The 13,234-nt window shown below is 38.7% G+C and overlaps 1 protein-coding gene across 1 annotated transcript in view; it reads right to left on the reverse strand.

Moving 5' to 3' along the window:
• Cps1 (carbamoyl-phosphate synthase 1) overlaps positions 1–13,234 on the reverse strand; it is a 109,754-nt gene that overhangs the window by 1,197 nt on the left and 95,323 nt on the right. The window contains exons 33-37 of the mRNA XM_057761411.1: positions 12,162–12,236; positions 9,468–9,566; positions 3,009–3,068; positions 1,941–2,053; positions 495–624 (exon numbers count right to left, since the gene is read on the reverse strand). Coding sequence (XP_057617394.1) covers positions 495–624; positions 1,941–2,053; positions 3,009–3,068; positions 9,468–9,566; positions 12,162–12,236 — 477 coding nt within the window. The remainder of the gene's footprint in view (positions 1–494; positions 625–1,940; positions 2,054–3,008; positions 3,069–9,467; positions 9,567–12,161; positions 12,237–13,234) is intronic.

Here is a 13,234-nt window from a genome sequence, read left to right on the forward strand (position 1 = left end):
TCATTAGTGAACGTCAGATGCATGGCTCCTTCTGTGATGACTCTGGTAGCTCACATACAAATGAAACTGAATGTGTTTCATAGAGACTTTTTCTGTACTGCAGTCCAGCATGTGTGTTATATCTGCTCCTTTGATTAGTAAGCTACTGTTTTCGTGAGTGGCTTTCACTTGGAGATGAGGAGATAGCACTCCCCACCTTCAGTCCATTCCCTTGCAGATCTTTATACTCACAGGGTGATTGGATGGGTCACAAAATAACCAATTCTACTCCCAGCCTTTGATTACATCAATTGTTTAAACTCTAACCTTCAAGTGAGGCCACAATCTACCATACCAACACCATTGTTTTAGATTCTATTTAAAAAAAAAAAATGCTCTCTTTTCTCAGTGCTCCAGAAAGGATAGAGGAAGGGGGGAGAGAATAATTAACAAACATGAAGGGAGACCTAGAAATAAAACCTACACATGCTTTATATTTAAAGGAAAGAGCATACCTGGAAATTAGTGAGGAGCGCAATCCCACTGTCTACAGCTGTCCTCCGAATCACATAATTATCGTGGACAAATTTGGTGTTGTTGTTGGGGAGGTTAATCACAAGGTCAATGCTTCCGTCTCTAATCAGTCTAAAAAGAAATAAATAAAAACTTACAGTTGACAATGTCTATTTTATAATTAGTTCCAAAATTGCTAACACAAATTCTTCTCTCTGCTCTTTAAACCAATGCTATCACTGAGCCACCTGGTGGCCCTTTTCTACTTCTAAGTCGATGTTCAAGTTGCACTCACTGAGGAATTATAATTTTTTATTGTGGTTTTTCCCTTCTACCTCCAGGCTCCTCCTGCATACATCTCTCTTCCTGCTTCCCACTGCCTGGCAGGAGAAAACATGAACCTACCTGGTTGTGAATTAACCTCTGTCACATTCTGTTCTTGGACTGACTGAACATACCCTAAGAGGCATTCAAATGCCAAACGCATGGAGTTACGGCTGGCTTTCATCTTACAAAACTCTAAGCAAGGGACTCAGAGCATCAGTAGAAGGCTTCTAAGGTCTGTACATGATGACATTCTTATGTTCGCTTCATAATGCCTTCTTAACAACTTTTAATAAAGAGCATACTTCATAGAATTTGGTATGTTGTTGCTATTGTACAAAGTATAACATCCATGGGTAACAGAGAAGGAGCCACTGTGCCTTCATCCCGTGTAGCTTTGTAATAACAGATGCCCTGTAGTTCCTGAAGCCTCACGCAGTGTGTCTTACAATCAGGTGTTGATGGTCTAAGAAATGAGCATTTAGTTAAAAACATCAAATGCTTACTCCAGTTTTCTCCAAGCAGCAAGTGCTCAAAAAATTGACTGATCCATTGATCCATCCTTAGCGAAATGTAGATGATTAATCAAATATATATATGCATAAACATACTTTGTGTGTATACATATTTAACATTATATAGAAAGCACTGCATTAAGTCCTTTATGGTTTACTTGTATCTGTCAAGCACTTTTAGCAGAAATACCTGAGAGATGTTTTCTAACACATGTACAGATGCACACAAGTAGTAATTCACTTTCTATAAGAATGAAACTGACACCCATTAATGTGTTCATTTGTAAATTTTTTTTTTTTTTTTTGGTTTTTCAAGACAGGGTTTCTCTGTAGCTTTGGTGCCCGTCCTGGAACTAGCTCTTGTAGACCAGGCTGGCCTCAAACTCCCAGAGATCTGCCTGCCTCTGCCTCCCGAGTGCTGGGATTAAAGGCGTGCGCCACCACCGCCCGACCCATTTGTAAATTTTTTAACCAGTCAAACTTTTGAAAATATTTGAAGGCAAACAAGGTGAAAGCTTCTGTATTAGCTCCCACCATTTATCTTCTGTTTTTATTTTGGTTTTTTATTTCTTTTTTTCCAACTCAGAAAACAAACTATTCAGTTCTTACTTTCTGATAGAAGAGAGGCTGGGATTCTGTCCTTCCTGAGATGGCCATGCCACCGGGGTGGCAGGGACATTGTTGGCATTGAGCCAGTCTGATGTGGCTTCTGTGGCAAAAAGCTGTATTTAAAATAGAAAACTAGGTTACTATAAAGAATGAATCTTCGTTAATGAAGGAACATAGGAGTCACGACAGAAAGAAGAGAAAGAAACATGGAAGAAGTGTGGTTCCGAAGGTAGCCACTTGAACTCAGAATCTAGGGCACAGATATATTAAATATTTTTAAATCTTTTCAATAAGAAAACATTTAAGAGGCTCTGTTGTAACTGCTTTTTTTAAAAGAATTAGTCATAGCTTAGAAATTATTTTTATGAGGTCAACAAAGTCCACGGCCATAGGCCCAGTCTGAGCTGTGGGAGTAACTTTGTTTTACTGAAGAAGGCTGTGGGCAGAGCTATTTGCTACAAAGACTCTGCCTGTAACTGTAACAGCTGGAAACTATGACCTCATACCGAATCAAGAGAGAAAAGATTCAGAAATATCAGAAATACACTATGAGTGTACTAATAATGTTTCAACTAAAGTTTAAGATTTTAAACTAACTACTATTGAGTTTGCAGCTATTTTGTTAAAGCCAGTCTTCCTAATTATTTTATTTTATGTAAAGCTCATTTTTTAACTTATTGCTTGGTAGTTTCAAGTGTTTATATAACTTTAATTGTCTTCACCCCCTTCCTCTCTCCCACTATAGCCCTCCTCCTCAACAAATTCCCTACTATTTTCTTGTCTTCTGTGCATGACCCACTGAATTCAGAGTGTCTTTGCTGCAGGGTGAGTGAAAGGTTTTTTACTCCAGACAGGACAACTTACCAGTGGCTACACCACTAAAGAAAAAGACACTTTCCCGCAACAATCATTAACTACCAATATTCCTCCGTGGAAGTTTTGAAATCAAGTTAATTAAACCTTGCAAACTGAATACTGTTTGTGCAGTGTTTATTTCATGGGCAAATTTCAATGTGGAAAGAAAGCTACTTTTAAAAAAAAAGAAGAAGAAGAAGTAAGAAAGTATACCTTGAAACCTTCATTGTGTAACTGCTCAGCCACACCAAGAAATCTTGGACGGAATGATTGCTGGAAAGGAATTGAACACAATTTACTTTCTACATACACATTTCTTTATTTGGATACATTCAAGATGGTGTCCCTCCCACCATTGCAAAAGGAAGTTCCATATGTTGCTTTTTATTTAATATAAGTTATTTATTCTCCAATTTGATTTAAAATTCCATTTTTGTTATCTTGTTTTCTGCCTTCCACATATCTCTGAGCCCTTTCATTCACATTGAGATTTCGCTGCTTTGATTAGATCCACACTGTTTATTTGTGCATAGTTTCTTTACCTGGTTAGGGAGCTGCTAAAGCTGAGATCTGAACACCTTGTTGTTGTCTGGCTGCTTTGCTATTCCAAACAACCTGCTCTCATTGCTGAGTCCTAGTTTTGCAATGCCTTTAATAACTCACTCTCTTTCCTAGAAGGTCCTGTGCTAAGAATCCCTACAGTATTAAGTTCCTTTGCAAATTCTGGCTTTATCATTCACTAGAAGTGTATGCTTAAAAAAAGTTAACACCCTTGGCCTCACTCCTTCACTTCTGAAAGAGACATGATGATGCTCCTATCTGCTGAGGTATCTCACTAGCTGTGTTTCTCCAGGTGATTTAGCTTTTCTCTGAGGTAGTGTCCTCATCCCTTCAGCGCAGCGGTAATGATACTTGTGGTATTGGGTCATCATGATTGTCCAGTAGGTTACTTTATTAGCAATCACTACAGTGTTAGAACCTCAGATCAGCAGTTTCAGGGCTAATAACAGTTCTCAGGAAATATTGATAAGTATCATTAAGACAGTTGCTGTTTTTTCCAGCTTTCTAGAGACTAGATTCCTGTCCCTGAAACCTAGCATTTGGGGTATTCTAATATTTATTATAACCCAAAACATCTTTTGCACCATACACACCTACTTCCACATGGGTTTTCCTAATGTTCCAGCTCATTTTTCTGACAGTTTCTATCAGTCTGTTGTTGTATACTTCCTAGAACCCTAGCTGGACCTGATTTCTCTGGATCCCATAGTCATCAGGGGTTGACCATCTCTAAATATTTCCTGTGTTTGAGAGTTTGCTTTTGCAAGCAGTATTCATGATGGCATACAGCAAAGATGAATGATCTGCCCAAAAGGGAAATTCTCTGGTTGACCTTATTATCATGACTGTCTTAGCACCTAAGCTATTTAAAATCATGTATGCTTTAAATCATATCTTTTCTTCTTTAAATGAGATCCTGTTGCTGATTTTTAAGAGGATTTAACTAATGACATAATATGACTCTATCTTTTCATTTCTTCTGATTGATTTAGAAATCATATTAGTGATGTTTGAAGAAGAATGCAAATGATCCTGTTTCAAGTACCCAAATTATAAAATATGATCAAAAACATATCCAGATCCTTGGACAATTTTTATAATACTCGACTCATAAAGTCTCCTAATATTTACATGCAATGGTTCTCTGAGAACAGATCTAAATCCTAAGCAATGACTCCAAAGACTATGTTCAAATATAAAATCTTTTTAGATTCTGGCCCTCTCCTTCCTGGAACTGCAGTTTTATGAGAACGAAACAGTGGCAAATAGAAAAGATGAACGCGATGGGATGAATCCAAGCTAAGTCAGGCACAGAGGTTATTCAAGACAATCTTTCATAACCTGAATTGCGAGCATGCTGACGATAGTCGCTTTCTATTACCACTCAGGACTAAACAGAAATAAATGAGTGTAGATGCCGTCAGCTCATGGTTCTACATAAAACTAAAACAAAATTATAAAATATATAAAGAAAACAGTAATTCTTACTGACCAACACTAGGACTGTTTAAAGCAGTGTGCAGAACACTAGGCAGAACAGAACACTAATATGCTCAAGTGTGATCTTGCTTAGGAAGCCAGGGGCTAAATGATATGACCCATTATATTTGCTTCATGGTTTAAGGTTTCTCCATAAGAAACATACATGGGATATGCAAAATGAGTCTCTACATTTTATTAAATCCCCCTCATATGGAACATTACATTTGGACTTTCTGATAATCAGAAAACAGCTTAGGTTTGGACTAAATGACATGAGAGGTCTCAGTTAATGCCTGGAAAATTAGTATTAGTCCCGCACTTAACCAATGACTCTCACTCTCTTAAACATCCCCTTAGCAAAAAGTCACTGAAGACATGGTTCGTAATAATAATAATGTGATAAACGGTTTCTTTTGGGTTTCTAAAATGAACTACCACAAGAAAGGTGTTCCCGGGTGTCCCAAAGCAATAATGTCAGCATCATCTGGACTTACTAAAGTAGGAAACTTAAGTCTCCACCGAATGGATTGCATCAGGTGGGTATGCCAGTCATGCGCACTTTTCAAACACTCCCGGTCCTTCTGATGTGCACTTCGGTTTAAAATGGAAATGAATGAGGCTGGAAGGGCTATCCTTCACTCATTTTGCAATTTGAGGTAAAGACATATTAACCTTGACCAAAGTCACAATGAAAAATGTTGAGGGAGGAATATGATAATGCAATTTTTCCCTTGCCATTTTAAAATGAAATAAGTCAGCGAGCCCTCTAAGACCTGCAGGTACCAGGCAGAACTTTATTACGGAGCTGTTTCACTGCCGTTCCCCAAGTGGAAAAGATGAATATCCAACATGACAGTATTGGCAGTTCCCAGCTAGGGAGCCACTCTGCCTTCTGGTGCAGGGTGTTGGCTTTCATAGACACATTATAAACTTCTATCAAACATGTATTGAACACTTGTGACACATAAAACAGCCTCTCTACAAAAAGAAATTACCACTGTCAGCTTGCGTCTGAGCAACCTCAGATTTAAAAGCCGATTGAAAATACCTATATAAGAATCTATTCCTTAGTAGAGGTGAAAAGTACAAGTTAGTTTATGCTCTTGAAAATGTTTACAAGGAAAGAATTCTTTTGAAAGTTGAATAGATATCTATTTCCTTCAGTGATCATTTTCTCACTAAGCCAACTTCCGGCTACAGAAGAGAAAGCCAAGTTAACACTAAGTGATATCTGTGGATGCTACAGGGTTGCTGGGATTGACAACTGTGTGGTTGTTCCTAATGATGCCTCTTTGAAGATAAAAGGTTATTCATGTCACTTGGCATCGTCTTTTCAAATAAACGCTTGCTTTGTGTTTCTGAGCAATGCTGAAGCCCAGATGTCAGGCTGGTGCCTGCCACTTCACCAGCATCGCTGAATAGCCCAATCAGAGGGGGAAATACAGAGAGTGCTCTCCATCTCCTCTAGAGTAAATCACTCATTGTTAAAGGATGTTCTAGAAAACCTCAAAACAAGGCAGATTGCCTTCTCAGAGCAACTAAAAATACATTGTGACAGGATGGAAGGTGGTTGGAACGACTGCAGGGAAATCAAGGGTGATTCTGTTGCCTCATAAACCCGCATTATGCTTCTTACATTACAAATGCCCTAGACTGTGGAAGGCTTCTTGGAAAGATGCAATGCACATGGCAATTAAGCTGACAAAGATGCTTTGTTAAAATCTGCAGCCTTTATCCTTAGTCCTAGGTACACAAGATTGATGGTACAAATATTTCAAACTTCCTGAGTGATTTGACTCTAGCATCTGCCATAAGAAGTTCAGAAAGAGATTGCAGGAGGAAAGGATTACAATGCGGAAGTGAAACACAGATTTAGCAAGAATACCACATACAGTAAGTGTGTGTGTGCAAACACACACAACACACACACACTACTTTCTAAATACAAAAAAAAAAAAAACCTGCTAGTAATAAATGCTTATTTTAAGATGCTTTCAGCTTGGGACACTAAGTGAAGAAGTTCTCCAGCTCAGAGTCACCTTGCTCTCCACTCTGAGTCTCTATGATCCCTCAGTTTTCTCTTGGAACCTGTTGTGCCAGATGAGTGAGTCTAAGTGTCCTCATTAAATCGTTCTAATCAGAGTATGTACTTAACTCAGAGAATATGGAGAAGAGAAAGGAAGACTGTCTTACAAATGGAATGGATGCTGGTATCCTCCCCATCGCTCTGGGAAGGAATAACAAAGGAAATTCATAGCAATGATATGGCTCTCAGTGTTCTAGGAAGCCTGTGGCAGCATCATACTGTATAGGTGACCACCCTAAGATGCCAAGATGCTAACACAAATCCCTCTCTCATAACTTGATTAAATAACTCCCCAACCAGATATTTTCACACATACTTTCTAGCCCTGGCTTTCATTTCTATATTATTCCTCTGTAAGTCCCTTTCAGTTCTGATTATATGTTTGAAGGGATTATGATGAATCCCTCTGACCCAGTGGTAGCATGTATTTTTCAAAGTGTATCCTGAAATACAGAACACAGATGATTATATCCATGCTGCTGTGAATGCTGGGTAGAAAGCTGAGTTTAGAGTAGATCCTTTTCTAGCTGAAAAAGAGCCTCCAAGACTTGAAGCCTCCAAGACTTGGCCTTCTACTAGTCCACCCCATCATATCTTCAGCATAACTCATCAGACTAAGCACTTTTTAAAATTAGTATGAATGCAATGGAGAGACCATATAAACATTAAATGTTGGTAATGGCAGGTGTTCTTTGCCTCATATAAAATAAGTCAGAAAATTATATTCTTTCTATTCCTAGAGGCTTGCAATTCTACTGATCAATTTTTCTGAGTTACAGATATGTCAATAACTATAACTTTATTAAATAATTTTAAACTATATTTAATGCTGCACTAAAATATGTTTAAATCTATAATGATTGTCACTCATATACAAGCAGAATATTTTTGCAGTGACTCATGTAACTGCTGAAAGATTGTTTTAAAAATAATACACGCAAAGGTAGAATTTTAATTAATAAAGCCTCATCGTTTTGAAAATATTGTTCCCCAATCCATAAAGTCTCCTTTTTTCCTACAAAGCAAAATTCTGTTCACTGGTGCCCAAGTCCCACAAATATTTCATAGGAGCAAATTAATTTTGCGGCACATTTCCCCGCAGCACTGGAACTAAACAAGTCACAATTTTATACACCACTGCCTTCTTAAACTGCTATTTGAAAATGTTAGCAGGGCTTTGATTAGTTGTGAAGATGAGGGCTAAGGGCATGGTCTCCTCTGAACGTCCCCAGTTCTCACATTAAACTTTAAGCTATCACTGGAAGTTGGGCCAATATTCTCCTAGTTTGGACTTAATGATACTCAGTACCCATTTGTAATGTGATGAGTCACTCATATGATGTGATTTGTCTCTAAACTGCCATTAAGCCTCACATCACAAGCCATCTTCTTAGCCTTCGCTCAAATCCTCACCATCGCCCTTTTGGCACCTTCAGAACACCAAACCCCAAGTCACCCTTTCCAGAAACTTCTCAAAAGTGACTACCTGTCCAGTCTCTGGAGTCTAATTTGCTAGTATTAAGACACCCTAATGAGGCAGCATTTATAACAATCACCCACTGGCTTGAGAATACCTGATTCTCTTCTAATTATGCTTTTATTGACTTTTGTGAAGACATGCAGGGTTTGAGCTTATTAAAGTCACAGCAGGGAGGGTGCTATATATGACCACGCATTTTTAAAGGACATAAGAAGTGCTAATCTCAAGTTAAAATGAATGACCATTTGAGAAACATATACAATTATTTTTCAGGAATTTAGAAGTAGAACATGTATACACTGTTGCAATAGTTATTTCAAAGAGTTAAAGACATTTTATGTCCAAAATTTTACCCTAAGATTTATTTACACTTGATTTGCGACAATAAACCAATAGTGCTCTTTTTATTGTGGTAAAATATTAATTTATAGTCCTTTGACCTAGAAGCATAAAGGGGGTACAAAAAGCTTGTACAAGCTCAAGCCAGACAGAATTCCAACAGGAAGAAAGGAAATAGAAATGAGTCACACCCCTATCTAAATAATGATTGGCAACTGTTAGCTGTGAGTTAATTTTCTTGAAGAACGAAGTCCCTGTTGGGTTGAGCACCCTCAGCGAAGGCCACATATCAAGAGTACATAGACAGCACAAACAGTGGTTATGCAAAGATACAAGACACAGAGTTGTGTGGTTAGAAAAAGGAGGATGGATGTAGGAGAGGGATAAATGCTATGTTTGACAATTACATTGCAGAAAAATCTAAATAAATGAAAAAAATGAGGAAACTATATAGAATAGAGAGCTTCACTTTTCTAAAATAAATAGCCCCTTTCGCAACAAACAGATTTTTCATGGAGACTTTTCTTTCTGTTTTCTGTTTTACTTTGGGATTTGCTGCTGCAACAGGAGAAGGCTGTTCAGGACCAAACAGAACATACAATGGCAATTCTCATAAGTTACGATTTTCTAAGGCATGCAACCAAACCCCCTCTCTTCTTCACTTTAACATCCTGACCTCCAACAGTGTGCTGCCTGAGAATGCACAGTCACACACCCCACTCACCTGGATTCCGATGAGAATGCCTTTCTGAGGTATCTTAAACCCGGTAGAGAGCATTGCTTTTAGGAAGGCTGTGTGAATACCCTCGCCAAAGCACGCCACCTGTTTAGAATTAAATGAAAAATACAAAGTTAAAGGAAGGTAGACTAGTCAAATACACATCTACCAAAAAAAAAAAAAAGGAGAAAGGAACAAAAGAAAAATTGGAGAGCAACATACTGATAAACTCTTTCCTCAGATTATATCAGTGTTTTCCAAAGACCAAGAAATCTGAATTGGAGAATTAAATGGCTGGCCAGGACAGATGTATCTTATGTTTTTAATTAAGCATAATGAATGAATAAGCAATTCCTTCTACACCAACAACACTCAGTGGAACAACACACCGAATTGCACTGCAAGTTATTTGAATACAAATCACAGCTTCTGGTGTGTAATGTGGTGAATTTCCAGATATTAATATGAGATAATGTTTAAAACACTGTATGTATCACATGTATCATGCAGTAGTGCATGAATTCAGGGTTGGGAGTGCTAGAAATATGACAAACTTCTGCCCCACTGCTTTAAAACCACCCCGGCCACCTTAAGAGGAGGCTTCCTAAGAGATGGCAATAGTATGTGAAAATCTCAAAAGAGCTTAATCCTTTTTATCATGTTTAGAAGCTGAACCAAAATATTCTGCAGCTCATCCTGGATACCCAAGCCACATGTTTTTTTTTTTTTTAAAAAAAAAAAAAAAAAAAAAGGTTGAGGGGGAGAGAAGATGCCAAGCTAACAGAAATTGGTTGGTCCAGTGTGTGGAGATTTCCTCTAGGGTAACTGCTGCACGCTGTAATTACAAGCCAAACAGCCACCGTAACTCGAGGACAAGTGGTGGATTCTAACAGGATGGGAGTCCGTTCTGCACGTCATCATCTGGCACCCGTTCAGAGTCGCCATTATAGTTAAGAACACGGACGGTTCACTTCGTTCTTTAAGCAAATGACTCTCTCTTGCTGGGCAAGGAAACTTCTCGTGATCATAACCTTCAGCTGACCACAAGTACGTGTCTGCTCTTCACTCCACAGTAGAACATTTTAATCAGTCAAGTACTGGCCAATCAACTTGGCAATGTCACTTGAAGTTAATGAGTCTCATTTCCACTGAAAGGAAACCTGCAGTCTGATCAGAAGTGCAGGTACCCAAAAAAGGTAGCAACAATTTTCTGCCTGGCCATTAAAAACAAAACAAAATGAAACAAAAAATTAAACAGTCAAATAGTTCTGTAAATATCAGGATGACATTCTCACTCGACAGTTATAGAATAAAGCGCCCCGTAATCAGATAAGAAGTTGGGAGTTTTGCAGTCCTCCGCGCTTAAACACTGAAAAAGTCTCTCTGGAGCATAGTTGAGATTTCTAAACAGGATTTATTATTCTGATTTCAGTTAAGAAACAGAATTTAAAACATCATACTTGATGACACTAGGAAATATGACTTAAATATTAGAAGAATTCTTTCCTTTTGCAGTTTAGAAAAGAGACAAGCAACTTCTAAGTTGTTCGTATTTTCATTGCTGTGTGAAACAGAGAGTACTAGACCCGGAACACAGCTCGCCACACTGGTGACGTGGTGTAAGAGAAAGAAGCCTCTTCCTGATCCAGCTCTTGACCAGTTGAAAACAGAATCCTGGGATGGGGATGAGTCTGTAACTGTGGATAATAGAGCTCCCATCATTCACAGCGAGGCTTGCTTTCCGGCCAAATCAAAAGAAATTCGACCAAATCCAAACAAAACGCAAGAGGATCGAGAACCACTTTCCAAGAGCACAACTCTAACACCACGGTCCTTTGTTGCCAACTGCCTGTCTCCTGGTCTCTCTTGGCTTCTCATCAAAGCTCATGCTCGTAACCAAACAACAATTAAAAATTCTCCTCTTTATATTTTTGCCTAATACCAAGAGAAACAACGATGCCTCCCGGTATGATGTTGCCACTCCAGTGTGCACTGGTGAGGATCTGAAGGTTGTAGTATGTCTGTCAAGGGCTAGGTGATTCATAAAATGTCCTGACACTGACATGTAGAGAACTTTCTAGAATCTGACAGCTCTCTATGAGAAAACACATTTCACATTCTTAAAGAAACCTTCACTTGGCACAATTCCAACACGAGAGAAGAGCGCCATCCAGTGGCCAGTCCCATTATAGATCAGCCTCAAGAGGCTGAAGCTGCCTCCCAAGTGGCCTTGGAGTTTCTTCTATATTTGCAGTCCCCACTTTTCACACCCACGGCCTTTTTAATGCTGTCATTCTACATATTTCAAGTGATGACATGCAGATCTGCATCAATCACAGCAAAGCAGGGGATGAATTGTTTCTACTGAATTACGTGAGAGCCTAAAAAAAAACGACACGGGACACACTCAGATGTCTAGAGAAATGTATGACTGTTATTGGCAGTGGGTAATGTGGGAATGAATTAAGTGCGTGTGTATTCAATTCCCAAGTTCACATGTAAAAATGTCAACTCTGTTACGAAAAAAAAAGGTAATTCAAACTTCCTAAACCTATGAGATGTCCTGGGAAAAGAAAACCTTGTGATGTTTGATTTTCTCTAACCACTTACTACTTTGCATACATGACTGCATTCTGATCGTAGAACCACAGATTTTCAAGTAAATTTAACAACAGTATTCATGTACCATTAACCACTCACCTCTCCAGTGGAAGCCATCTCACATCTCAGGATAGGATCAGCATCCCTCAACCGGGGCCAGGAAAACATTGGAGCCTGTCAGAGGTAATAAGGAAGGAAAAACGTGAGATAAAGGATAACAGGAGATGAGAGGTAGACACGCTTGGCGAATCACCTCCCACAGGATTCATTAGGCCATGGAGAACAGAAAAAAATTAATTCTCTTTGGCCCGAAACTCTGACTTGAAAAATCGCTTTAAAATTCTGTTCCAAGAATATGTTGTAGTCCTGGCCCAAATGTTGGGTTAAGTAATCACAAATGATTTCTGTAACTAGATCCCCTGTGACCAGTCTAGACCAATACTTCTAATCTGGCCTGTACATATTCTTACTGGAGTTATTTCAAACAACATCTACTGGGCATTAGATTCCCAAACACAGAGTTGAAAGATATTTTCCCCCTGATAGGCTTTTGGAACATTCCCCTTCTTGTTCTGTTCATTTGAACTTGCAGCCAGCCACCTTGCCAGACACGGCTATCTGTGAACTGACTTCTAAGACTTTCAACTGTTGTTGACGCCTCTTAAAAGTTTTGGAAAACATTCTGCTGAGAAACATTTTTTCTATCTTTCTTCGTATGAACAGGAACACTTCAGGGCTTCCTTTTTAGTTATTTTATCAGCATGACTCATAAGCACCAAGTTCTTCTTACAGATTCATCAGGTCTAGACGACCTTCTGTTGACACTGGCACTTCTAAGTTAGGGAAAAATGAGCTTGCGGTCATTTTCCTGGGTTACCTTAGACTGTGATGTATTCCTAGCCTCCAGCTGTCCTGTTCTGCTGTCTGCTCTTTACCATCAACCACATTAGATCTCCCAAAATTGACAACTTTCAAATGTTATGTTCCTTTAATACAGTTCTTCATATTGTGGTGACCCCCAACCACATAATTATTTTCATTGCTACTTCAAAACTGGTTTTGCTACTGTTATGAATCATAATGTAAATATCTGATATGTGGGATATCTAATATACAATGCCTGTGAAAGAATAATTTGACCCACAAAGGGATTGCAACCTATAGGTTGAGAA

The sequence above is a fragment of the Chionomys nivalis genome, chromosome 2 (assembly GCF_950005125.1).
Source record: "Chionomys nivalis chromosome 2, mChiNiv1.1, whole genome shotgun sequence".
Classification (NCBI taxonomy): domain Eukaryota; kingdom Metazoa; phylum Chordata; class Mammalia; order Rodentia; family Cricetidae; genus Chionomys; species Chionomys nivalis.